The 22,908-nt window shown below is 34.5% G+C and overlaps 15 protein-coding genes and 1 pseudogene across 16 annotated transcripts, besides 3 other annotated features; 3 read left to right on the top strand and 13 right to left on the bottom strand.

The window, feature by feature from the left end:
* Positions 1-2,927: part of a mobile genetic element that runs on past the window's edge.
* On the bottom strand, positions 231-1,034 carry TVAGG3_0825520 (protein of unknown function, DUF4106 family; the record flags this gene model as incomplete). Its single annotated transcript, XM_051248257.1, has 1 exon — positions 231-1,034. A coding segment is annotated over one exon (804 nt), but the record flags the coding sequence as incomplete, so codon positions are not given.
* TVAGG3_0825510 (protein of unknown function, DUF4106 family) lies at positions 2,017-2,870 on the bottom strand (the record flags this gene model as incomplete). Its single annotated transcript, XM_051248256.1, has 1 exon — positions 2,017-2,870. A coding segment is annotated over one exon (854 nt), but the record flags the coding sequence as incomplete, so codon positions are not given.
* Positions 2,928-3,041: 114 nt separating the features above from the next.
* TVAGG3_0825490 (protein of unknown function, DUF4106 family) lies at positions 3,042-4,289 on the bottom strand (the record flags this gene model as incomplete). Its single annotated transcript, XM_051248255.1, has 1 exon — positions 3,042-4,289. A coding segment is annotated over one exon (1,248 nt), but the record flags the coding sequence as incomplete, so codon positions are not given.
* Positions 4,290-4,825: 536 nt separating this feature from the next.
* TVAGG3_0825480 (protein of unknown function, DUF4106 family) lies at positions 4,826-5,264 on the bottom strand (the record flags this gene model as incomplete). Its single annotated transcript, XM_051248254.1, has 1 exon — positions 4,826-5,264. A coding segment is annotated over one exon (439 nt), but the record flags the coding sequence as incomplete, so codon positions are not given.
* Positions 5,265-5,736: 472 nt separating this feature from the next.
* On the top strand, positions 5,737-6,636 carry TVAGG3_0825470 (uncharacterized protein; the record flags this gene model as incomplete). The annotated part of the gene is made up of 1 exon (XM_051248253.1): positions 5,737-6,636. The coding sequence occupies one exon, from the start codon at positions 5,737-5,739 to the stop codon at positions 6,634-6,636; it is 900 nt and encodes a 299-aa protein (XP_051083728.1).
* A 716-nt stretch (positions 6,637-7,352) lies between these two features.
* On the bottom strand, positions 7,353-8,359 carry TVAGG3_0825460 (glycosyltransferase family; the record flags this gene model as incomplete). Its single annotated transcript, XM_051248252.1, has 1 exon — positions 7,353-8,357. A coding segment is annotated over one exon (1,005 nt), but the record flags the coding sequence as incomplete, so codon positions are not given.
* Positions 8,360-8,963: 604 nt separating this feature from the next.
* Positions 8,964-16,376: a mobile genetic element.
* On the top strand, positions 9,775-10,227 carry TVAGG3_0825450 (uncharacterized protein; the record flags this gene model as incomplete). The annotated part of the gene is made up of 1 exon (XM_051248251.1): positions 9,775-10,227. One exon carries the CDS (start codon positions 9,775-9,777, stop codon positions 10,225-10,227), a length of 453 nt encoding a protein of 150 aa, XP_051083726.1.
* Positions 10,823-11,694, bottom strand: TVAGG3_0825440 (uncharacterized protein; the record flags this gene model as incomplete). Its single annotated transcript, XM_051248250.1, has 1 exon — positions 10,823-11,694. A coding segment is annotated over one exon (872 nt), but the record flags the coding sequence as incomplete, so codon positions are not given.
* On the bottom strand, positions 12,020-12,763 carry TVAGG3_0825430 (uncharacterized protein; the record flags this gene model as incomplete). Its single annotated transcript, XM_051248249.1, has 1 exon — positions 12,020-12,763. A coding segment is annotated over one exon (744 nt), but the record flags the coding sequence as incomplete, so codon positions are not given.
* TVAGG3_0825420 (protein of unknown function, DUF4106 family) lies at positions 13,677-14,852 on the bottom strand (the record flags this gene model as incomplete). The annotated part of the gene is made up of 1 exon (XM_051248248.1): positions 13,677-14,852. A coding segment is annotated over one exon (1,176 nt), but the record flags the coding sequence as incomplete, so codon positions are not given.
* TVAGG3_0825410 lies at positions 15,320-15,941 on the bottom strand (annotated as a pseudogene). Its single transcript has one exon. A coding segment is annotated over exon 1 (622 nt).
* An 830-nt stretch (positions 16,377-17,206) lies between the features above and the next one.
* Positions 17,207-17,476, bottom strand: TVAGG3_0825390 (protein of unknown function, DUF4106 family; the record flags this gene model as incomplete). The annotated part of the gene is made up of 1 exon (XM_051248247.1): positions 17,207-17,476. One exon carries the CDS (start codon positions 17,474-17,476, stop codon positions 17,207-17,209), a length of 270 nt encoding a protein of 89 aa, XP_051083722.1.
* Positions 17,477-17,606: 130 nt separating this feature from the next.
* On the bottom strand, positions 17,607-18,392 carry TVAGG3_0825380 (protein of unknown function, DUF4106 family; the record flags this gene model as incomplete). Its single annotated transcript, XM_051248246.1, has 1 exon — positions 17,607-18,392. A coding segment is annotated over one exon (786 nt), but the record flags the coding sequence as incomplete, so codon positions are not given.
* Positions 18,393-18,434: 42 nt separating this feature from the next.
* Positions 18,435-18,713, bottom strand: TVAGG3_0825370 (protein of unknown function, DUF4106 family; the record flags this gene model as incomplete). The annotated part of the gene is made up of 1 exon (XM_051248245.1): positions 18,435-18,713. A coding segment is annotated over one exon (279 nt), but the record flags the coding sequence as incomplete, so codon positions are not given.
* Positions 18,714-19,185: 472 nt separating this feature from the next.
* Positions 19,186-20,085, top strand: TVAGG3_0825360 (uncharacterized protein; the record flags this gene model as incomplete). The annotated part of the gene is made up of 1 exon (XM_051248244.1): positions 19,186-20,085. One exon carries the CDS (start codon positions 19,186-19,188, stop codon positions 20,083-20,085), a length of 900 nt encoding a protein of 299 aa, XP_051083719.1.
* Positions 20,086-20,801: 716 nt separating this feature from the next.
* Positions 20,802-21,986, bottom strand: TVAGG3_0825350 (glycosyltransferase family; the record flags this gene model as incomplete). The annotated part of the gene is made up of 1 exon (XM_051248243.1): positions 20,802-21,986. The coding sequence occupies one exon, from the start codon at positions 21,984-21,986 to the stop codon at positions 20,802-20,804; it is 1,185 nt and encodes a 394-aa protein (XP_051083718.1).
* A 426-nt stretch (positions 21,987-22,412) lies between these two features.
* Positions 22,413-22,908: part of a mobile genetic element that runs on past the window's edge.

Here is a 22,908-nt window from a genome sequence, read left to right as displayed (position 1 = left end):
TCTTTACACAAACAATGGAAAATGTTATAGAATAGCAGTCTTTGCTGAACCTAAATATTTTCATAAAGCAAAGAAAGTTGGTATAACTGAAATGGTGAAAGTTCTTGAAGCAGACAAAAATATAACTTCAAAACTTACAGATATTACTAAAGGAAAGTTTATAATACAATATTATGTCAAAACTGGCGTACTGTCAATATTTGACGGAGAGAAGTCAGTTCAAGAACAACTTACTGACCTGCTGCCAAAATCTGCTCGATGGAAGCTGTCGTTATGCCAATCTGAGGAGCCCCAGCAGGTTTCATCGAACGAATCTTCAAAAGAGCATCTTCCGTGAAAAGTGCTATTGGTTTTGTAAACTTCTTTGCTCTCAATTCATCTGGACCGTCTCTGTCACCAGTATATTGTATTTGAACTGTACCAACAGTTGAAATACTACCCATAAAGTCTTCTGAGTCAGCAAATGGAATGCCAAGCCAAAAGTTTGAACGGTCTCCATTTGTATATTGAGTTTTTTGACCTCCTGTATGAGTCCATACTTTCACATATGGCATAATAGAACTTTGCATTTCAGGGTTAATAGTTGTTGTGAAGTTGTTGTTAAAGTTCATAGCATCTAATGTCAAGTTGTATGACCTCATATCCTCAACTGTAGAATATTCTTCTCTTGGATAATATTTGCCATCTATGTTTATATGATATTTAATACCAGGGTTGTAGAAACAAGAATAGTCATTTATAGTTCGTCTGAACAGTACAAACATAGTATCTGCATGTTTCATTGCAGTTGTTAAAGCAATATCTGTTCTTGCACCTGCGGCTCCTGGATTTTGGTTTCCAACTTCACCTGCAAAGTCTTTGACAGATATTTGGTGTATAGGGAACATAAGTGGAACTGCAATATATTTGGCAGCTAAAGCATTTGAAATATCTGGGTCCAACATATAGACTGCAAGTCTGCTTTCTATTCTCTTGCATTCAAATTTTTCGCATGTGAACTTAACTGGGTCCCAAGCAGTTCCAGCAGCATTGAAATAATAGTTTACTTCATTGTTGAAGTTTGAGAAACCAAAGTCTAAGTCAACTTTGTCTTTGCAAAATTCGACGAATGACGTTTGATTTGTTCCCTTTACGTCTGTAATAGTGAATGGGTCTTGTGTTGGTGCAATGACTAAGTTATTTTTGCTTGGAGTAAGTTCGATAGAAATTTTTCCTGCCCAGTTTGGCAAGTATCTTAAAAACCTGAAGATGAGGAAAGATGACAAAGGAACTCTAAGTTTCAGTTTTACTTTAGTGGCAGCAGTTCCATCTGAACCAGAAAGGTTAACATAAACTCCTGGAACGTTAGGGTCAAGTCTTCTTATTTTCTCAATAGTTGCATACTGGTCTGTTTGTTCTCTAGCTTGTGGTTGTACTGAGTTTCTCAAAGCGAACCATTCATAGTTTGCCCATGTTACTGTTTGAACTAAGTCAGAGTTAGAATATATCTTATATCCCATGAAAACTTCTGGAGCATATTGGTATCCGACATAGAAAATTCCATTGCAACCTTTCTTGTCAGACAACTTGGAAGAAGGTTTTATTTCAATGTCTTGTTCCACGTATAAGAATGAGTTGTCAATAGAAATAATATGAAACCTGTCGCAAGCAATATCTACTGTTGTTGAAGAACCTTCTCCAAACTCACCTACGTTTCCATAAGAAACAGCAGTTGTATATTCGTAAGTTCCAGGAACTATTTCTGACCTTCTAATGGCATTATCGCATTCGTTATACCATTCGGAAACATTTCCGTTCATGGCATCCAAAACTGTTGGCGTTATATTCTGAGCGGCGTACATTTCATATGGGTAAAAATATAGAATAGTTGGATTTATATGTCATAATAGAACCCACTCGGACCAAGCTTTACTTTCTTCCTGACTGAGTTTTTAACTGAATCTTTAACTCTTCTTTTTCCTTCATTGCCACTACTTTCACTAGATGAAGTTACTTCTTCACTACTTTCACTTTGTTCTACTCTTCTTCTTTGGTGTCGCTTTTGGTAACTTGCCCTCTGCTTCAAGTTGTAGCATCTTTGCCTCATGTTCACCTAGTATGTTGTAAATTTCCCATGTCCTTTTTGCCTTTGGGCTCTGGTCGCCCATCTCAGGTAACCTATATCCTAGAAAGATTTTGTCATAGTTTGTATTTGAGTCTTCGCTTATTGTTTGCATGACTCTTTCCTGAGTTTCCGGTTCAAGCTCTTCAAACAGAGCTTGTCCATATGGAATAAGCTCGTTTCCAAATATATGTTTTTGTAGCCATTCTGGTTTTCTTTCCATGTAACCAATAATATCTTTTGTGAATGGGAAAGCTTTTACCCAACGTTTCAGTCTTGCGTCATTTATTTCTGTAGTTGGTTTTATTTTGTCATGGAACATGTTTTTCAATACTAACATTTCATTTGGTACTGTCCATTTGAGTTTTCTTAAATATTCATCCCTTCTCATTTCATTGTCTGCAAAGTAAGTTTTTATGACATTTTGCAAACTTTCGTTTGCAAGGTCATGTACAATAGGTTCTCTTCCTTCTCTCTCCCTAACTTTCTTTCTAAACTCTTCACCAAATATACCATCTCTATGGTTCTGTGTAGTTCTTTGAGATAAATGTTCTAGAACGTCAGGTGTTATATTTCCCTCAGCCATGTTCATTTCATACTGGTCCAAAATATCTGCATCTTTCATATCTTTCAATGGCATTAAAGCCGCGCTGAAAATACCCGTTATATCTGGTTCACCATTCACTTCCATTGCGTCTACAACTTCTTGGAATTGAGGTTGTAAGTTTATGAACCACCTATCCGGATTAGCTTTATGACCCCATTTCATTGTAGTTCCATAGTCTGCAGAAACAAAAGTAGGTTTGTTTCCATATTGGTTAGGTTCTGAATGAACTTTAAACAATGTTTCATTTCTATATGTTTTGTTGAAATTTAACCTTTTATTTTCACCGAGTTCAGCCAAAGATTGAACGTTATATGGTCGTAAGTAAAAAGGATTATTGTATTTGCGTACATTTTCTTTCAGTACTTCCATTCTATGCTGAATATTTTCATCTGATGTTGGAGTCTTTTGTATGTCGGTGAACATTTTTCGATATTCTTCTACTATGTCAGCCGAATTTTTCTTAGACTCTTGGAAAGATTCCATATTCACCTCATACTCTTGTTGAGGGTCAAGATTTTTCGGCTGTTCCAAATCTTCATCTAGTTCTGTGAAGTTAGTTTCCAAAGGAGGGACTTGTTCGTTTCCTTCAGGCTCTTCTAGCTGTTGTTGCTGAACTATTTCTTCCATGTCTGGTTGTATCTGAACTTCTTCCTGTGGAGTTTCTTGTACCTCATCTGCTGGCATTTCATATATTCCGAGACCGTTTTTAACAAGTTCCCTATCTAAGTCATCCGGACTCATAAACCTTTCTTCTTTCGTTCCGTCTCTATTTTTTACGCGTTTCATGAAGAGAGTTGAATTATCATTTAGCTCTGACATCAAATATCTCGGAGTAAATTCATTCATGTCATTTGGATGATATGCTATTAAATCATATCCCTTAGCGAGCTTGTATTTTCCAGGTTTGAGATTATATCCGATTTGATGCTCAACCATAAAGCTAAATAGGTTCGGGTCAGTATTTCCTTCCTTGAACTTTCTAATAGCTTCTTTATATCTGTCACTAAAGTCAAGAGTATCTGGGTAACCATAATCTTCCTTAAGCATTTTTAAGAATTCTTGGTTTCCTTTTTCTCTACTTCTTTTATGTCCTTGCTCTGTTTGTGGTTGTTGTTGTGCAGGGTTTTGAACTGTTGGTTGCTGTGCTGGTTGTGGAGGTGGTTGTTGTGCTGGTTTTGGTTGTGGTGCAGGTGCTGGATTTTGAACTGTTGGTTGTTGTGCAGGGTTTTGAACTGTTGGTTTTGGTTGTTGTTGTGGTGCTGGATTTTGAACTGTTGGTTGTTGTGTTGGTTTTGGTGCATGCCTGTGTCTGTGTCCATGTGACGATGTAAATGTTTTAGGTAGTCCTGGTGCAGGTGCTTCTCTTGGAGGGTTTGGTGGTATATAAGTTCCACCAGCTGGCACATATGTTCCATCTGCAGCATAATGTCCTACCTGACTTTTCGTTTTTAAGAAAGCATTTACTAGGTCTGTTTTGGTCTGTTGTAACTCTTTTTCTTGACTTTCCACAACAGTTGCTCTAACGGCGTCATAGGCACTTTGAACTGCCTGTCTCGTTGCTGCATCTGTTATTTTCGTCATATTTTGTGCTACTTCTCTTAACTCTTTGTCGAAACCTTCAGACTTCAGTTTCTTTCCAGATGAGAAGTCGTTCACTAGTTTCACCTTACTATGAAGAGCTTCGAAGGCGTTCTTAAAGTCAGCATTCATTAAAGCTTCATTTGAACTGTCTTCATCCGCTTGTATTTTTGTCCTTATTGACCCTATAAGTTGGGCTGCTTTAGCGTTGGCTTGGGCATCTAACCAGTCATTATTAGCTTTTATATATTCTGCGCTTTTCATTGCCTTTTGCATGGCTGCGTCGTTATTTTTACTTTCTTGTGCTAAGTTTTCATACTGTACGGTTTGGTTTTGCAACTGTAAAAGTTTTTCTGCCTTTACATTTGCTTCAACTTCTTTTTTATACTCATCGCTATCCATATATGTCTTCATGGCTTTTTGTTTTATCTCTTCATCTTTCAGTACTTTATATTGAGTAGTATGGTTTTTCAAATTTATAACATCTTGTTCCATTTTTGCTACTTCTGCTGCTTTTTCTGACACTTTTTTCGCATATTCCTCTGTACTTAGTTCTTTCAGTTGTTCTTCTTTCTTCTTTTTCTCTACGTTTAACTCATTTAGTTTCTTTGTCTGTCTGTCATATTCTAGTTTCTTTTCGTTTTCACTTATTTGTTTCTGTATGTCTATGTTTGACTTTTTGACATCTGTTATTTGATTTTTGAGTGAACTCAAATTCATTTGACTTTGAGGGTTATAAGCTGTTCCGTCTGCAGCTCCACCATAGCCTGCCATTTTCGCTAAAAGTGCCGCTCTTAAACCTCCACTCTGTGCACCAATAACTCGGTTTAAAAGCATAGGGTTGCTTGACATTTGTTGCAACATAGTGGGGTCATTCATCATTTGTTGTTGCAACTGTTGTTGTGGTGTCAGTTTTACTATTGGATGTTTCAATGCTCCCTTCCTCTTACGTATATTCTTACGTAGCTTACGTGGCATTTTAAGTGAAGTTAAAAAGCGGTTTTTGACAGATGTTTATATGACACTTTTTGTTCAGCACAAAAAACTACTCGGTCAAAGTGTTGTCAGTTTTGTAAAATAACCGTCCTATCTCATTCTATAATGGAGAAAAGGCTTCTCAAAGTATACTTCCTTGGAATGCCTGTAACTTTTCCTGTAGCGACGATAGACCCTTACTTGTCCGGACAAAGTTATACTATTTTGAGTGCTCTACAAAAAAGTCAACGGCGACGACTCTCAAAAACCGTTGTGTAAAAAGTTTTACCGTTGGACAAAAAAGTATATATAGAAAACAAAAAACGTTTATAGTTCATTCAATATTTGAGATAAACCGTTTTTCTAACGGTAACTATTAAATAAAATAAAAAAATAGAGGGGGTTACCGTTGACGAAAACGGTTTATCTCAAATATTTAAATATCTGTCTTTTTTGGTCAGTTCATTTTTATCTAATGGAAGCCAACGCTGTTAACCACAATTCAAACATTAACAATTCTCAACCGCTAACCAAAGCCAAAGCTCCACAACCTCCAAGAACTGGCACAGCGGTTAGAATAACCACCAAAAAGTCTAACAGCGAATTAAGAGAAATTCTTCAACAAATTTGCTCTAAATATCTCAAAGACGCCGAAGAAAACACACAACCAGACGCTACATACAATACTCAGTTCTGTGAAGTTCTGAACAAAGCAATTACTAGTTCAATTGAACTTACTAAGACAATTCCAAGTCCAATTGAGCTTAGCGATGTCTTAGTTCAGTATTTTCCAACATTTACTAAGCTTATAATGTTGAGAACTTTATACCAAGTTCGTCAAAATCTTCCTCGTTACATCCAACGGTCATTCGACAAGAGAATTGCCGAATTCCAAGTCTTTAGTTACGGATATGACGAAGATGAATACGTTGACGAGTTCGGAGACAACCGTACAAAATGGTTTGAATATTATACGACAACACAATTTGAATTCGACTTTCTCGAATTCAACGCAGCAACCATTCATATCATTGCTCTTTACCTTTCCGAACAACAACAAGACCTCGCAGATGGAGATGTTGTTACTGTCGTCATGAAAACTCCTGAACAATTCGGAAAAAAGAAGTCTCTAATTGCCAAATTCGTTCCAGGACATCAGCTTTTCCAACGCACAGAAGTCTTCTGTATTCCTGGAACTAAGTTCTTTGTCAGGAGCGAACTCAAAGAAAGATATAATGTGTCATTCAATTACACATTATATAATGTTTTCGACCCAGAAGAAGGCTTCTTCCCAGAAGCAATGGAGGAGGAAGAAGAGGAGGAAATACAAGACTCTATCCAAGAAGAGTCCTCCGAATTCACACCAGAAGACTAACAATTTTCCGAATAAAAACTTCATTTATACTAAACATCTTCGGGGCTAGAGGGCGCAACGCGCCTGGAAGCCCCACTTACCTGACCTAAATATTGAAGATATACATATTGTTATATTGTTTTGTAAAAGAATTTATAGAACTTTTTAAAAAACTGTTTTTGCAAAAATCTCGGGAACATAATCCCCTCAATTTTATTTGAGAAATTCGTAAACTATTCAAAATTGAGAGCCATGTTCCCGAGATTATTGCATTACTATATTTTTGTATGTAGATTATGTTTTATAATTTAATCAGAATTAAGTAGCAATTGTACAATTGGCCAAACAAGATATATCGTCGTTCTTAAAACTTCATCAAATTGTTAAAAAAGTTAGAAGTAATGGATTAATGCTTGCTATACTCAATTTATGTTTTAATTTTTTTTATCAAATGTAACATTGACAGCTACACAGAACTTCAACAATCATTTTCTTATTTATTGTAATATCGATAACTTAATAGAGACTGGTATGAAATTGCATAGTAAGTATATTCAAAATATGCTTTACACATTTTGATTTTTTTATTTCATTGCGCCATATGAATAATGCGTCTATTTTAAAGATATTACAAATTGTCAACTATTGGATTACGAGTCGATTTTGAATTTATTCAAAAAATTGAATATAAATCGACTTTAAATAGATTATTTTCAAAATTAATTTTAATATTCTTATTATTTATATACGTTCCAATTTCCAGTTTCTAATACTTTCAAACATTTTTCTATATGGAATAATGCATCGTTCACATTAATTGGTGAACCATATTCTAAATGATGAGCAGAGATTGAATCATATTGTAACTCAAATAATTTACAACTTAAACAGAAACCTGCCAGAGAATTTTCAGGGAAATTCGCTGTAACGCATATAACAACAGTATTGTCGGCCATAAAAATGCATTTACAAATGTTTGAACCTACAGGAGAGAAAAGAAACTTAATCTTTTTGAAATCCCTGGCGCATTCAATAAGATTTGTATGATTATCTGGAATAAATTTCCAATCAATTGTTGGGAACTTTGCTTTTGCTGAATTTATTACTTCATCAAGATTATGAATATGCCTTCTCTTGCCTTTAGGCCTGTTTGTAAAGCAGTATTCAGATGGTGTAATTTTATCTAATTCGAATTTTTCATGCAAGAACCGTTTAAATCTGTAAGTGTTTGGCCCCCATTGACTGATGTAAAAGGTTCTATTTGCAAAACAATGGAGTATATCAGCCGAAATATATTCACCTTTATTTTTTGGTAAATATATTCTTCGATCTGGTAAAAAGCCTAGAAGATCCAGGAGTGTATTATAGAGAAATGGCATTGAGAATACAATAATATGTGATCTCCTTCTAATTTCTTCAGGAATTAAAAATAGTGGAGTGAAAAAATCTTCAAATGAATGGCCAAAATTATATGTTGCCCATAAATATCCTGTAACAATAACCTCGCGGTAATGGCCTACAACACTTGCATTTGTAGCGTTCCTTTCAAAATCTGTTGGTTGGAAAATGGTGTTTTCATCAAGACCTACAGCACCATTAAAGCTAACATATGCTCTTTCAAGTCTATAGTGTGTAGTCTGAAGTGTCTTGTAATAAAAGTTGTAGTCGTGTGTTTCTTTCGGTTTTCTATATGAGAAATGGTATTGCGTAGGATCTTCTATTGTTTCATTTATATATCGTAATACTGGCCAATTTTTTTCTAGAGGCACATCAATTTTGCGCTTAACTTTAAAGAATGATGCCGGTGTCCAATCCGGAGTTTCATATCCGAATAAAGCAAATTCTGGATTATAAGAATAAATTTCTAGGGCTACAAGAAATGAACAACTTACTAGTAATGAGAAAAGATCGCAAATAAACATACTCTGACACTCTAATATTAATTTCTGAATCGGTTTTACATCATTGAGCAATAATTATTAAATCTTGAAAATTAAGGCTGTATATGTAAGATTCCTAAAGGGATCAAAACTCTGACATAGAAAAAATTATATTTTTGAGATACAAATGGGTCGGTTTGATCATTGAATTAAATTCAATTTTTATATCACCTCAATCAATTATTTGTCTGCTGATAGAGTTGTTAGATTCCCGACGATAGGTGTCTTGGAAGATTTGCCTGGTGTCATCATAGTGTCTTTAAATCAAAAATTTTATTTTGGAGTTAGTTTTATTGATTTTTCAATAAAAAACATTTCTAAAACAAGAAAATAAAACGATAAAATATTTATATTTTATATAAGGATCTTATATATTTAAAATAAATATCATTTTATTTTTTTCATTGGTGTCTGTCAAACTTACCTGCCATGGACTCTTTCATAAGTTCCATGAAATCGTCTTCGGACAATCTGGGGAAAAGTATTATGTCAGTAAGTATTCTTTTAACATCCTTACTTAAACTCTTTGCTGTCTGTACACAAATGACAACTGAGATGTTAAAGTGTCTGAGCTTCTTAAGAATTCGACACATATCTTGTTCTCTGTTCTTTAACAAAGGATGAGAGGCGAAATCATCTAAGATAAGAAGACATCTATGAGGGTAAGTCTTCCAATCGTAAGATTGCAATTTCTTCGAAATGTATTCTATCTCTTTCTGTTTGTTTCTGAAGTGGTGTTTGTCTAATATTCTCTGCATTTCCTCATTAGGTTCTTTAAACTTCGAATTTATATACTCATTTATAGCATTATACTTCAAAACTCTTCTTTGGTACTTCTTTATCCAATCTAACAACTCAGTATCCTTTATACATACTAACTTAGACTTCTTTATAATATCTTTGAACGAATTGACGGTTTGGTCAAATTGACCAGAAGTACTACAAATAACAACTAACTCATAAAATGGGTTCTTCTCATCTAGTTCTTGTTGTTGTGCAGCCATTTTAAGATAAGTGAAAGTCTTACCCGACCCAGGTGGTGCAATTAGACCTGTTATACCATTCTGAGCAAATAAGAACTTTTCATGTATAGGCTTTATCTGAGCATTTTCTAACTTCCTCTTGTTCTTGTTTAAAACATTCTCAAATTTCTTGTCAATGTCAGCAAACTTTTTTCTAACATATTTTTAGAAAAATTAAAATTTTTATCTTTTAGAAAATGTCTAGCGATTTCGCTATCTATATTCGAGACAAGCTTTTCGACAGCAAAACATCTGTAGACCATAAAACCTTACATAATGTAAACAAGAAAGGTGAATTTGTTCTAAAGTTCTGTTTCTGGGAATATGACAAGAACCATAAAACATTACAAAGAGCAGTCTTAAAATTTGTCAATGACAGACTTGTTGACAGAGATGACGCCGATTGGAAAGATGAAGTCCAACAAAAGTTCTTAGAATGCAAAGAAGACACATGCGCTGTTCTTGAAGATGAAATAGAAAACAGAATAGAAGAGCTATTAAAGGACAAAGAACTTTTACATAGATATGGTTCTGAGAAATTTGACATATCTCCACCAGAGAAGAAGAAGAAAGAAAAGAAAGAAAAGAAAGTAGAAGAAGAGAAGAAAGAACCAGAGCCAATTCCACCGAAGAAGAAATTTGACATGTAAAAATAAAATTTTATTTTTAGAACATTTCTGGGTCAATGTCAATGTTCTCTTCCTCTTTAGGAGTAAACACTGGCTTAGACTCTAATAGCTTTTTACCCAATTTACCTTGAACTTCTACAACTTTAGACTCATAATATTCATAGTCGTCTGTCTTCTTTGGTTCATAAGGTATAACAAGTTTGTATGCTTTGCCTTCTTTAAGGTTTGAGAACCTTCTGTCAAAACTTTCTTTGACTGCTAACAAACCTTCTATGTCTAAGTCTTCAAATTTCGCACCATTTTAGTCACAATAGCAAACTTAACTGGTTCGATGTTCCAAACTTTGCTGAATGAAGACTTTTCAAAATGGTAGAAATAAACATTCAAATATGTGAATGGGTCTAGTTCTTCTTTAACTCCTGACATGTACTTGTTTACTGAAATCTATTTCGTCATCTTTTCTATCGGATAAAAAATATTTTTTTTTAAAATTTACTCAGAAAAAATTTTCTTTGTATATACACCATTCTGAACATCTAAAAGACTTTTGACATTTGCCAAGAATGTTCGTTTAGACGCTGGCATATAACCATACTCTTGACAATATTGTTTATACGAATCGTACAATGACCTTTCATCTAATGACACAAAGTCAGTTTCATCTACGAACAGTTCATAAACACTCTTGTTTGCTTCTAACAATGTTTGTCTCTCTTCGGTATGTGGAATTTGTCTTGGATTGAACTTAGAAATATCTAATGTCATGAAATATGAGAACAAGTGGTTGTAAAAGTCAGATGTCAAACATTCTGACAAAGCGTCAAAATATTCAGTATCTTGCATATGAGCTTCTGACGTTCTGACAACTACATATCTTCTGTCAGAACTTTCTAACTGCATCGGAACAGCATTGTTTGAAACCATAATGAAGTTTGCAACATTTTCACAAACTCTTTGGTCTTTATACTTTCTTTCAACAACTCCAACTTTGTCTGTTATAAGACTCTTCAAAGCATCTGAGTTCAAAACTTTTGTTGTATCTATACTTTGAAGTTCATTGCAAACTATAAGTTTCATATTCTCTATTGAGGAGTTAAACTTGCCACAGATGTTTTCTAAGTTTGTCATATTCGGATTCGAATAACCTTCTAACAGTTTGCACAAAATATCTGTAAAGAAAGTATTCTTACCAGTTCCTTGTTTTCCAATTATAATGAGAGCAGTTTCATTTTTAGCACTTGGATGTTGTAAGATATTTGCAAACCAACATAAGATATACTCATAAACCTTTTCGTTTCCATTGCATATAATTTCTTTGACATGGTCTAACCAAGCTTCTATAATACTGTGTTTCCATTCTACTTGTTCGTATTTATATCCAGTGAAGATAGAATAGAAGTTTGGAGAAGGTGTATAGAACTTTATACCTCGAACTGAAAAATCTTCTAACTTTGACAATAAGATATCCCAAGCATCTAACATCTTCATGCCAACTTGTACAACTTTTATTTTCTTAAGTTTCTGTCTACATTCTTGTTCAGACACTATTGTTGCTCTTGGTTTGTTAAAGACAACATCCCATTCTTTCATGACATAACATTCTGGGGCAGAGTCAACATAAATGACTAAACGTTTCAAATTCTCGACTGCTTTGTTATAGTCTCTAAATGGACACATATTTCTGAATGCTTGGAAGTCATAAAAATCTGAAACATCTATTCTGTACATTTTTATAAAAATAAAAAAAAATATTATTTTTTTATTCTTGACTTTGTTGTTCCATTTGTTGCATTTGTTGTTCTTGAGCTATTTGTTGTTGAAGTTGTTCTTGTAATACAATACTTTCACCAGTTGCATCTTCCAATTCGAAACTTTCTGCCGTCATTGACAAATACATAGGACATAAAAGTTTTACAGGAACAAAGTTTGCGTCAACTAATGTCAACGTTATACTTGCCAAAGTGTTTGAGTTCACTAAGGTTGAAAATTCTGCATTCGAATGAACAATAGGCAAACCAGCAGAGAAAGTATTGTTTATACGCATAAGTATCTTTTGGTCATAATAGTTTCTGTCGACATTCGAATAACACTTTGAACCTAAGTTTGAAACAATATATAAGATTGGTGTGCTTAATGTCAATGGAATAGACATTCCTTGTATGACACCTTTTCCTGTTATAGGAAACTGTTGGTAGTAAAAACCAGAAATAAGTTTTGTATTATAGCTCATATCGTTTATAGTAAACTCAGTCGGACATCCAAACATAATGAAACCTGCTCTAGTTGCAGCACATGTTACACCCGTACTTAAAGTATTAAATAAGTCAACAAAACCTGTTGGTGGTATATCTGAGTAAGTATCTTCAAAGGAGTATTTTTTACCATTCACAACAATAAAGTCTTCTGGTGTCAAAAGAGCAAAACAGGCTTTAGTCGTCATTGTGTTTAAGGTTAGTTTACAATATCGTCCTTGAGGACTTTGTAAGTTTGTTGTTATAGAATTATATGACTCAGGGTTTTTAGTCGTAATAGTATAAACCATTATGTCTTCTGCCATTTACTTAGCAAATAAACTTTAATGAAATGTTGTGGTCGTCAAATATTTTTATAACGTCTGGGAAACTATATTTTAAGTTCAACGTTTCACCTCCTTTCATAACGTATATCTTGTCAATGACATTATATGAAACACCACAGCAACCAATGTCGGGTTCTATTTCTTTGATGTTTATATCGTCTGCCTCTGTCAAAAGTTTCAATAGTTCTTTCAAAACTTCATGAGGTGCAATGACATATGAGTTCACTTTTACAGGGTTGTGTTCGCCAAGTTTAACATTATACTTAAAGCTTGACAAATCTTCTCCTGAGTTTGAAGTTTGTCTTTCAGTTGTTGGTAGTCGTTTCGAATATCTGCAACAGAACTTAAGTCTCTGTTAACTTCAGGATATGTTGGTTCTTTTACAGGAACAATTGTTATACCATCTTCGTCTTCGTATGGTTTCCCCACTTCAACATCTCTGTCTTTGACATTGACAATAACACTTTGACTGTTTGTTTGGGTTGGTGAATTTAACTTAACATCTGCCACCGCCATTAAACCTTTTGAAACACTTACGCTTCTATTTTTCGGAAATGACATTTTACTTAGAATAAAAAGATGGACGTATTCGGATATCTTATTGAATTGAAGCAGAACAAAGTTTATACTCACAAACAATACAAATACATTGACAGAATAGTTCTTTACACAAACAATGGAAAATGTTATAGAATAGCAGTCTTTGCTGAACCTAAATATTTTCATAAAGCAAAGAAAGTTGGTATAACTGAAATGGTGAAAGTTCTTGAAGCAGACAAAAATATAACTTCAAAACTTACAGATATTACTAAAGGAAAGTTTATAATACAATATTATGTCAAAACTGGCGTACTGTCAATATTTGACGGAGAGAAGTCAGTTCAAGAACAACTTACTGACCTGCTGCCAAAATCTGCTCGATGGAAGCTGTCGTTATGCCAATCTGAGGAGCCCCAGCAGGTTTCATCGAACGAATCTTCAAAAGAGCATCTTCCGTGAAAAGTGCTATTGGTTTTGTAAACTTCTTTGCTCTCAATTCATCTGGACCGTCTCTGTCACCAGTATATTGTATTTGAACTGTACCAACAGTTGAAATACTACCCATAAAGTCTTCTGAGTCAGCAAATGGAATGCCAAGCCAAAAGTTTGAACGGTCTCCATTTGTATATTGAGTTTTTTGACCTCCTGTATGAGTCCATACTTTCACATATGGCATAATAGAACTTTGCATTTCAGGGTTAATAGTTGTTGTGAAGTTGTTGTTAAAGTTCATAGCATCTAATGTCAAGTTGTATGACCTCATATCCTCAACTGTAGAATATTCTTCTCTTGGATAATATTTGCCATCTATGTTTATATGATATTTAATACCAGGGTTGTAGAAACAAGAATAGTCATTTATAGTTCGTCTGAACAGTACAAACATAGTATCTGCATGTTTCATTGCAGTTGTTAAAGCAATATCTGTTCTTGCACCTGCGGCTCCTGGATTTTGGTTTCCAACTTCACCTGCAAAGTCTTTGACAGATATTTGGTGTATAGGGAACATAAGTGGAACTGCAATATATTTGGCAGCTAAAGCATTTGAAATATCTGGGTCCAACATATAGACTGCAAGTCTGCTTTCTATTCTCTTGCATTCAAATTTTTCGCATGTGAACTTAACTGGGTCCCAAGCAGTTCCAGCAGCATTGAAATAATAGTTTACTTCATTGTTGAAGTTTGAGAAACCAAAGTCTAAGTCAACTTTGTCTTTGCAAAATTCGACGAATGACGTTTGATTTGTTCCCTTTACGTCTGTAATAGTGAATGGGTCTTGTGTTGGTGCAATGACTAAGTTATTTTTGCTTGGAGTAAGTTCGATAGAAATTTTTCCTGCCCAGTTTGGCAAGTATCTTAAAAACCTGAAGATGAGGAAAGATGACAAAGGAACTCTAAGTTTCAGTTTTACTTTAGTGGCAGCAGTTCCATCTGAACCAGAAAGGTTAACATAAACTCCTGGAACGTTAGGGTCAAGTCTTCTTATTTTCTCAATAGTTGCATACTGGTCTGTTTGTTCTCTAGCTTGTGGTTGTACTGAGTTTCTCAAAGCGAACCATTCATAGTTTGCCCATGTTACTGTTTGAACTAAGTCAGAGTTAGAATATATCTTATATCCCATGAAAACTTCTGGAGCATATTGGTATCCGACATAGAAAATTCCATTGCAACCTTTCTTGTCAGACAACTTGGAAGAAGGTTTTATTTCAATGTCTTGTTCCACGTATAAGAATGAGTTGTCAATAGAAATAATATGAAACCTGTCGCAAGCAATATCTACTGTTGTTGAAGAACCTTCTCCAAACTCACCTACGTTTCCATAAGAAACAGCAGTTGTATATTCGTAAGTTCCAGGAACTATTTCTGACCTTCTAATGGCATTATCGCATTCGTTATACCATTCGGAAACATTTCCGTTCATGGCATCCAAAACTGTTGGCGTTATATTCTGAGCGGCGTACATTTCATATGGGTAAAAATATAGAATAGTTGGATTTATATGTCATAATAGAACCCACTCGGACCAAGCTTTACTTTCTTCCTGACTGAGTTTTTAACTGAATCTTTAACTCTTCTTTTTCCTTCATTGCCACTACTTTCACTAGATGAAGTTACTTCTTCACTACTTTCACTTTGTTCTACTTTCTCTCTTCTTTGGTGTCGCTTTTGGTAACTTGCCCTCTGCTTCAAGTTGTAGCATCTTTGCCTCATGTTCACCTAGTATGTTGTAAATTTCCCATGTCCTTTTTGCCTTTGGGCTCTGGTCGCCCATCTCAGGTAACCTATATCCTAGAAAGATTTTGTCATAGTTTGTATTTGAGTCTTCGCTTATTGTTTGCATGACTCTTTCCTGAGTTTCCGGTTCAAGCTCTTCAAACAGAGCTTGTCCATATGGAATAAGCTCGTTTCCAAATATATGTTTTTGTAGCCATTCTGGTTTTCTTTCCATGTAACCAATAATATCTTTTGTGAATGGGAAAGCTTTTACCCAACGTTTCAGTCTTGCGTCATTTATTTCTGTAGTTGGTTTTATTTTGTCATGGAACATGTTTTTCAATACTAACATTTCATTTGGTACTGTCCATTTGAGTTTTCTTAAATATTCATCCCTTCTCATTTCATTGTCTGCAAAGTAAGTTTTTATGACATTTTGCAAACTTTCGTTTGCAAGGTCATGTACAATAGGTTCTCTTCCTTCTCTCTCCCTAACTTTCTTTCTAAACTCTTCACCAAATATACCATCTCTATGGTTCTGTGTAGTTCTTTGAGATAAATGTTCTAGAACGTCAGGTGTTATATTTCCCTCAGCCATGTTCATTTCATACTGGTCCAAAATATCTGCATCTTTCATATCTTTCAATGGCATTAAAGCCGCGCTGAAAATACCCGTTATATCTGGTTCACCATTCACTTCCATTGCGTCTACAACTTCTTGGAATTGAGGTTGTAAGTTTATGAACCACCTATCCGGATTAGCTTTATGACCCCATTTCATTGTAGTTCCATAGTCTGCAGAAACAAAAGTAGGTTTGTTTCCATATTGGTTAGGTTCTGAATGAACTTTAAACAATGTTTCATTTCTATATGTTTTGTTGAAATTTAACCTTTTATTTTCACCGAGTTCAGCCAAAGATTGAACGTTATATGGTCGTAAGTAAAAAGGATTATTGTATTTGCGTACATTTTCTTTCAGTACTTCCATTCTATGCTGAATATTTTCATCTGATGTTGGAGTCTTTTGTATGTCGGTGAACATTTTTCGATATTCTTCTACTATGTCAGCCGAATTTTTCTTAGACTCTTGGAAAGATTCCATATTCACCTCATACTCTTGTTGAGGGTCAAGATTTTTCGGCTGTTCCAAATCTTCATCTAGTTCTGTGAAGTTAGTTTCCAAAGGAGGGACTTGTTCGTTTCCTTCAGGCTCTTCTAGCTGTTGTTGCTGAACTATTTCTTCCATGTCTGGTTGTATCTGAACTTCTTCCTGTGGAGTTTCTTGTACCTCATCTGCTGGCATTTCATATATTCCGAGACCGTTTTTAACAAGTTCCCTATCTAAGTCATCCGGACTCATAAACCTTTCTTCTTTCGTTCCGTCTCTATTTTTTACGCGTTTCATGAAGAGAGTTGAATTATCATTTAGCTCTGACATCAAATATCTCGGAGTAAATTCATTCATGTCATTTGGATGATATGCTATTAAATCATATCCCTTAGCGAGCTTGTATTTTCCAGGTTTGAGATTATATCCGATTTGATGCTCAACCATAAAGCTAAATAGGTTCGGGTCAGTATTTCCTTCCTTGAACTTTCTAATAGCTTCTTTATATCTGTCACTAAAGTCAAGAGTATCTGGGTAACCATAATCTTCCTTAAGCATTTTTAAGAATTCTTGGTTTCCTTTTTCTCTACTTCTTTTATGTCCTTGCTCTGTTTGTGGTTGTTGTTGTGCAGGGTTTTGAACTGTTGGTTGCTGTGCTGGTTGTGGAGGTGGTTGTTGTGCTGGTTTTGGTTGTGGTGCAGGTGCTGGATTTTGAACTGTTGGTTGTTGTGCAGGGTTTTGAACTGTTGGTTTTGGTTGTTGTTGTGGTGCTGGATTTTGAACTGTTGGTTGTTGTGTTGGTTTTGGTGCATGCCTGTGTCTGTGTCCATGTGACGATGTAAATGTTTTAGGTAGTCCTGGTGCAGGTGCTTCTCTTGGAGGGTTTGGTGGTATATAAGTTCCACCAGCTGGCACATATGTTCCATCTGCAGCATAATGTCCTACCTGACTTTTCGTTTTTAAGAAAGCATTTACTAGGTCTGTTTTGGTCTGTTGTAACTCTTTTTCTTGACTTTCCACAACAGTTGCTCTAACGGCGTCATAGGCACTTTGAACTGCCTGTCTCGTTGCTGCATCTGTTATTTTCGTCATATTTTGTGCTACTTCTCTTAACTCTTTGTCGAAACCTTCAGACTTCAGTTTCTTTCCAGATGAGAAGTCGTTCACTAGTTTCACCTTACTATGAAGAGCTTCGAAGGCGTTCTTAAAGTCAGCATTCATTAAAGCTTCATTTGAACTGTCTTCATCCGCTTGTATTTTTGTCCTTATTGACCCTATAAGTTGGGCTGCTTTAGCGTTGGCTTGGGCATCTAACCAGTCATTATTAGCTTTTATATATTCTGCGCTTTTCATTGCCTTTTGCATGGCTGCGTCGTTATTTTTACTTTCTTGTGCTAAGTTTTCATACTGTACGGTTTGGTTTTGCAACTGTAAAAGTTTTTCTGCCTTTACATTTGCTTCAACTTCTTTTTTATACTCATCGCTATCCATATATGTCTTCATGGCTTTTTGTTTTATCTCTTCATCTTTCAGTACTTTATATTGAGTAGTATGGTTTTTCAAATTTATAACATCTTGTTCCATTTTTGCTACTTCTGCTGCTTTTTCTGACACTTTTTTCGCATATTCCTCTGTACTTAGTTCTTTCAGTTGTTCTTCTTTCTTCTTTTTCTCTACGTTTAACTCATTTAGTTTCTTTGTCTGTCTGTCATATTCTAGTTTCTTTTCGTTTTCACTTATTTGTTTCTGTATGTCTATGTTTGACTTTTTGACATCTGTTATTTGATTTTTGAGTGAACTCAAATTCATTTGACTTTGAGGGTTATAAGCTGTTCCGTCTGCAGCTCCACCATAGCCTGCCATTTTCGCTAAAAGTGCCGCTCTTAAACCTCCACTCTGTGCACCAATAACTCGGTTTAAAAGCATAGGGTTGCTTGACATTTGTTGCAACATAGTGGGGTCATTCATCATTTGTTGTTGCAACTGTTGTTGTGGTGTCAGTTTTACTATTGGATGTTTCAATGCTCCCTTCCTCTTACGTATATTCTTACGTAGCTTACGTGGCATTTTAAGTGAAGTTAAAAAGCGGTTTTTGACAGATGTTTATATGACACTTTTTGTTCAGCACAAAAAACTACTCGGTCAAAGTGTTGTCAGTTTTGTAAAATAACCGTCCTATCTCATTCTATAATGGAGAAAAGGCTTCTCAAAGTATACTTCCTTGGAATGCCTGTAACTTTTCCTGTAGCGACGATAGACCCTTACTTGTCCGGACAAAGTTATACTATTTTGAGTGCTCTACAAAAAAGTCAACGGCGACGACTCTCAAAAACCGTTGTGTAAAAAGTTTTACCGTTGGACAAAAAAGTATATATAGAAAACAAAAAACGTTTATAGTTCATTCAATATTTGAGATAAACCGTTTTTCTAACGGTAACTATTAAATAAAATAAAAAAATAGAGGGGGTTACCGTTGACGAAAACGGTTTATCTCAAATATTTAAATATCTGTCTTTTTTGGTCAGTTCATTTTTATCTAATGGAAGCCAACGCTGTTAACCACAATTCAAACATTAACAATTCTCAACCGCTAACCAAAGCCAAAGCTCCACAACCTCCAAGAACTGGCACAGCGGTTAGAATAACCACCAAAAAGTCTAACAGCGAATTAAGAGAAATTCTTCAACAAATTTGCTCTAAATATCTCAAAGACGCCGAAGAAAACACACAACCAGACGCTACATACAATACTCAGTTCTGTGAAGTTCTGAACAAAGCAATTACTAGTTCAATTGAACTTACTAAGACAATTCCAAGTCCAATTGAGCTTAGCGATGTCTTAGTTCAGTATTTTCCAACATTTACTAAGCTTATAATGTTGAGAACTTTATACCAAGTTCGTCAAAATCTTCCTCGTTACATCCAACGGTCATTCGACAAGAGAATTGCCGAATTCCAAGTCTTTAGTTACGGATATGACGAAGATGAATACGTTGACGAGTTCGGAGACAACCGTACAAAATGGTTTGAATATTATACGACAACACAATTTGAATTCGACTTTCTCGAATTCAACGCAGCAACCATTCATATCATTGCTCTTTACCTTTCCGAACAACAACAAGACCTCGCAGATGGAGATGTTGTTACTGTCGTCATGAAAACTCCTGAACAATTCGGAAAAAAGAAGTCTCTAATTGCCAAATTCGTTCCAGGACATCAGCTTTTCCAACGCACAGAAGTCTTCTGTATTCCTGGAACTAAGTTCTTTGTCAGGAGCGAACTCAAAGAAAGATATAATGTGTCATTCAATTACACATTATATAATGTTTTCGACCCAGAAGAAGGCTTCTTCCCAGAAGCAATGGAGGAGGAAGAAGAGGAGGAAATACAAGACTCTATCCAAGAAGAGTCCTCCGAATTCACACCAGAAGACTAACAATTTTCCGAATAAAAACTTCATTTATACTAAACATCTTCGGGGCTAGAGGGCGCAACGCGCCTGGAAGCCCCACTTACCTGACCTAAATATTGAAGATATACATATTGTTATATTGTTTTGTAAAAGAATTTATAGAACTTTTTAAAAAACTGTTTTTGCAAAAATCTCGGGAACATAATCCCCTCAATTTTATTTGAGAAATTCGTAAACTATTCAAAATTGAGAGCCATGTTCCCGAGATTATTGCATTACTATATTTTTGTATGTAGATTATGTTTTATAATTTAATCAGAATTAAGTAGCAATTGTACAATTGGCCAAACAAGATATATCGTCGTTCTTAAAACTTCATCAAATTGTTAAAAAAGTTAGAAGTAATGGATTAATGCTTGCTATACTCAATTTATGTTTTAATTTTTTTTATCAAATGTAACATTGACAGCTACACAGAACTTCAACAATCATTTTCTTATTTATTGTAATATCGATAACTTAATAGAGACTGGTATGAAATTGCATAGTAAGTATATTCAAAATATGCTTTACACATTTTGATTTTTTTATTTCATTGCGCCATATGAATAATGCGTCTATTTTAAAGATATTACAAATTGTCAACTATTGGATTACGAGTCGATTTTGAATTTATTCAAAAAATTGAATATAAATCGACTTTAAATAGATTATTTTCAAAATTAATTTTAATATTCTTATTATTTATATACGTTCCAATTTCCAGTTTCTAATACTTTCAAACATTTTTCTATATGGAATAATGCATCGTTCACATTAATTGGTGAACCATATTCTAAATGATGAGCAGAGATTGAATCATATTGTAACTCAAATAATTTACAACTTAAACAGAAACCTGCCAGAGAATTTTCAGGGAAATTCGCTGTAACGCATATAACAACAGTATTGTCGGCCATAAAAATGCATTTACAAATGTTTGAACCTACAGGAGAGAAAAGAAACTTAATCTTTTTGAAATCCCTGGCGCATTCAATAAGATTTGTATGATTATCTGGAATAAATTTCCAATCAATTGTTGGGAACTTTGCTTTTGCTGAATTTATTACTTCATCAAGATTATGAATATGCCTTCTCTTGCCTTTAGGCCTGTTTGTAAAGCAGTATTCAGATGGTGTAATTTTATCTAATTCGAATTTTTCATGCAAGAACCGTTTAAATCTGTAAGTGTTTGGCCCCCATTGACTGATGTAAAAGGTTCTATTTGCAAAACAATGGAGTATATCAGCCGAAATATATTCACCTTTATTTTTTGGTAAATATATTCTTCGATCTGGTAAAAAGCCTAGAAGATCCAGGAGTGTATTATAGAGAAATGGCATTGAGAATACAATAATATGTGATCTCCTTCTAATTTCTTCAGGAATTAAAAATAGTGGAGTGAAAAAATCTTCAAATGAATGGCCAAAATTATATGTTGCCCATAAATATCCTGTAACAATAACCTCGCGGTAATGGCCTACAACACTTGCATTTGTAGCGTTCCTTTCAAAATCTGTTGGTTGGAAAATGGTGTTTTCATCAAGACCTACAGCACCATTAAAGCTAACATATGCTCTTTCAAGTCTATAGTGTGTAGTCTGAAGTGTCTTGTAATAAAAGTTGTAGTCGTGTGTTTCTTTCGGTTTTCTATATGAGAAATGGTATTGCGTAGGATCTTCTATTGTTTCATTTATATATCGTAATACTGGCCAATTTTTTTCTAGAGGCACATCAATTTTGCGCTTAACTTTAAAGAATGATGCCGGTGTCCAATCCGGAGTTTCATATCCGAATAAAGCAAATTCTGGATTATAAGAATAAATTTCTAGGGCTACAAGAAATGAACAACTTACTAGTAATGAGAAAAGATCGCAAATAAACATACTCTGACACTCTAATATTAATTTCTGAATCGGTTTTACATCATTGAGCAATAATTATTAAATCTTGAAAATTAAGGCTGTATATGTAAGATTCCTAAAGGGATCAAAACTCTGACATAGAAAAAATTATATTTTTGAGATACAAATGGGTCGGTTTGATCATTGAATTAAATTCAATTTTTATATCACCTCAATCAATTATTTGTCTGCTGATAGAGTTGTTAGATTCCCGACGATAGGTGTCTTGGAAGATTTGCCTGGTGTCATCATAGTGTCTTTAAATCAAAAATTTTATTTTGGAGTTAGTTTTATTGATTTTTCAATAAAAAACATTTCTAAAACAAGAAAATAAAACGATAAAATATTTATATTTTATATAAGGATCTTATATATTTAAAATAAATATCATTTTATTTTTTTCATTGGTGTCTGTCAAACTTACCTGCCATGGACTCTTTCATAAGTTCCATGAAATCGTCTTCGGACAATCTGGGGAAAAGTATTATGTCAGTAAGTATTCTTTTAACATCCTTACTTAAACTCTTTGCTGTCTGTACACAAATGACAACTGAGATGTTAAAGTGTCTGAGCTTCTTAAGAATTCGACACATATCTTGTTCTCTGTTCTTTAACAAAGGATGAGAGGCGAAATCATCTAAGATAAGAAGACATCTATGAGGGTAAGTCTTCCAATCGTAAGATTGCAATTTCTTCGAAATGTATTCTATCTCTTTCTGTTTGTTTCTGAAGTGGTGTTTGTCTAATATTCTCTGCATTTCCTCATTAGGTTCTTTAAACTTCGAATTTATATACTCATTTATAGCATTATACTTCAAAACTCTTCTTTGGTACTTCTTTATCCAATCTAACAACTCAGTATCCTTTATACATACTAACTTAGACTTCTTTATAATATCTTTGA

The sequence above is a fragment of the Trichomonas vaginalis genome, chromosome VI (assembly GCF_026262505.1).
Source record: "Trichomonas vaginalis G3 chromosome VI, whole genome shotgun sequence".
NCBI classification, from domain to species: Eukaryota; Parabasalia; order Trichomonadida; family Trichomonadidae; genus Trichomonas; species Trichomonas vaginalis.
Note: the sequence above shows the minus strand (reverse complement) of the source record. Positions and strands in the feature narration are given on the sequence as shown.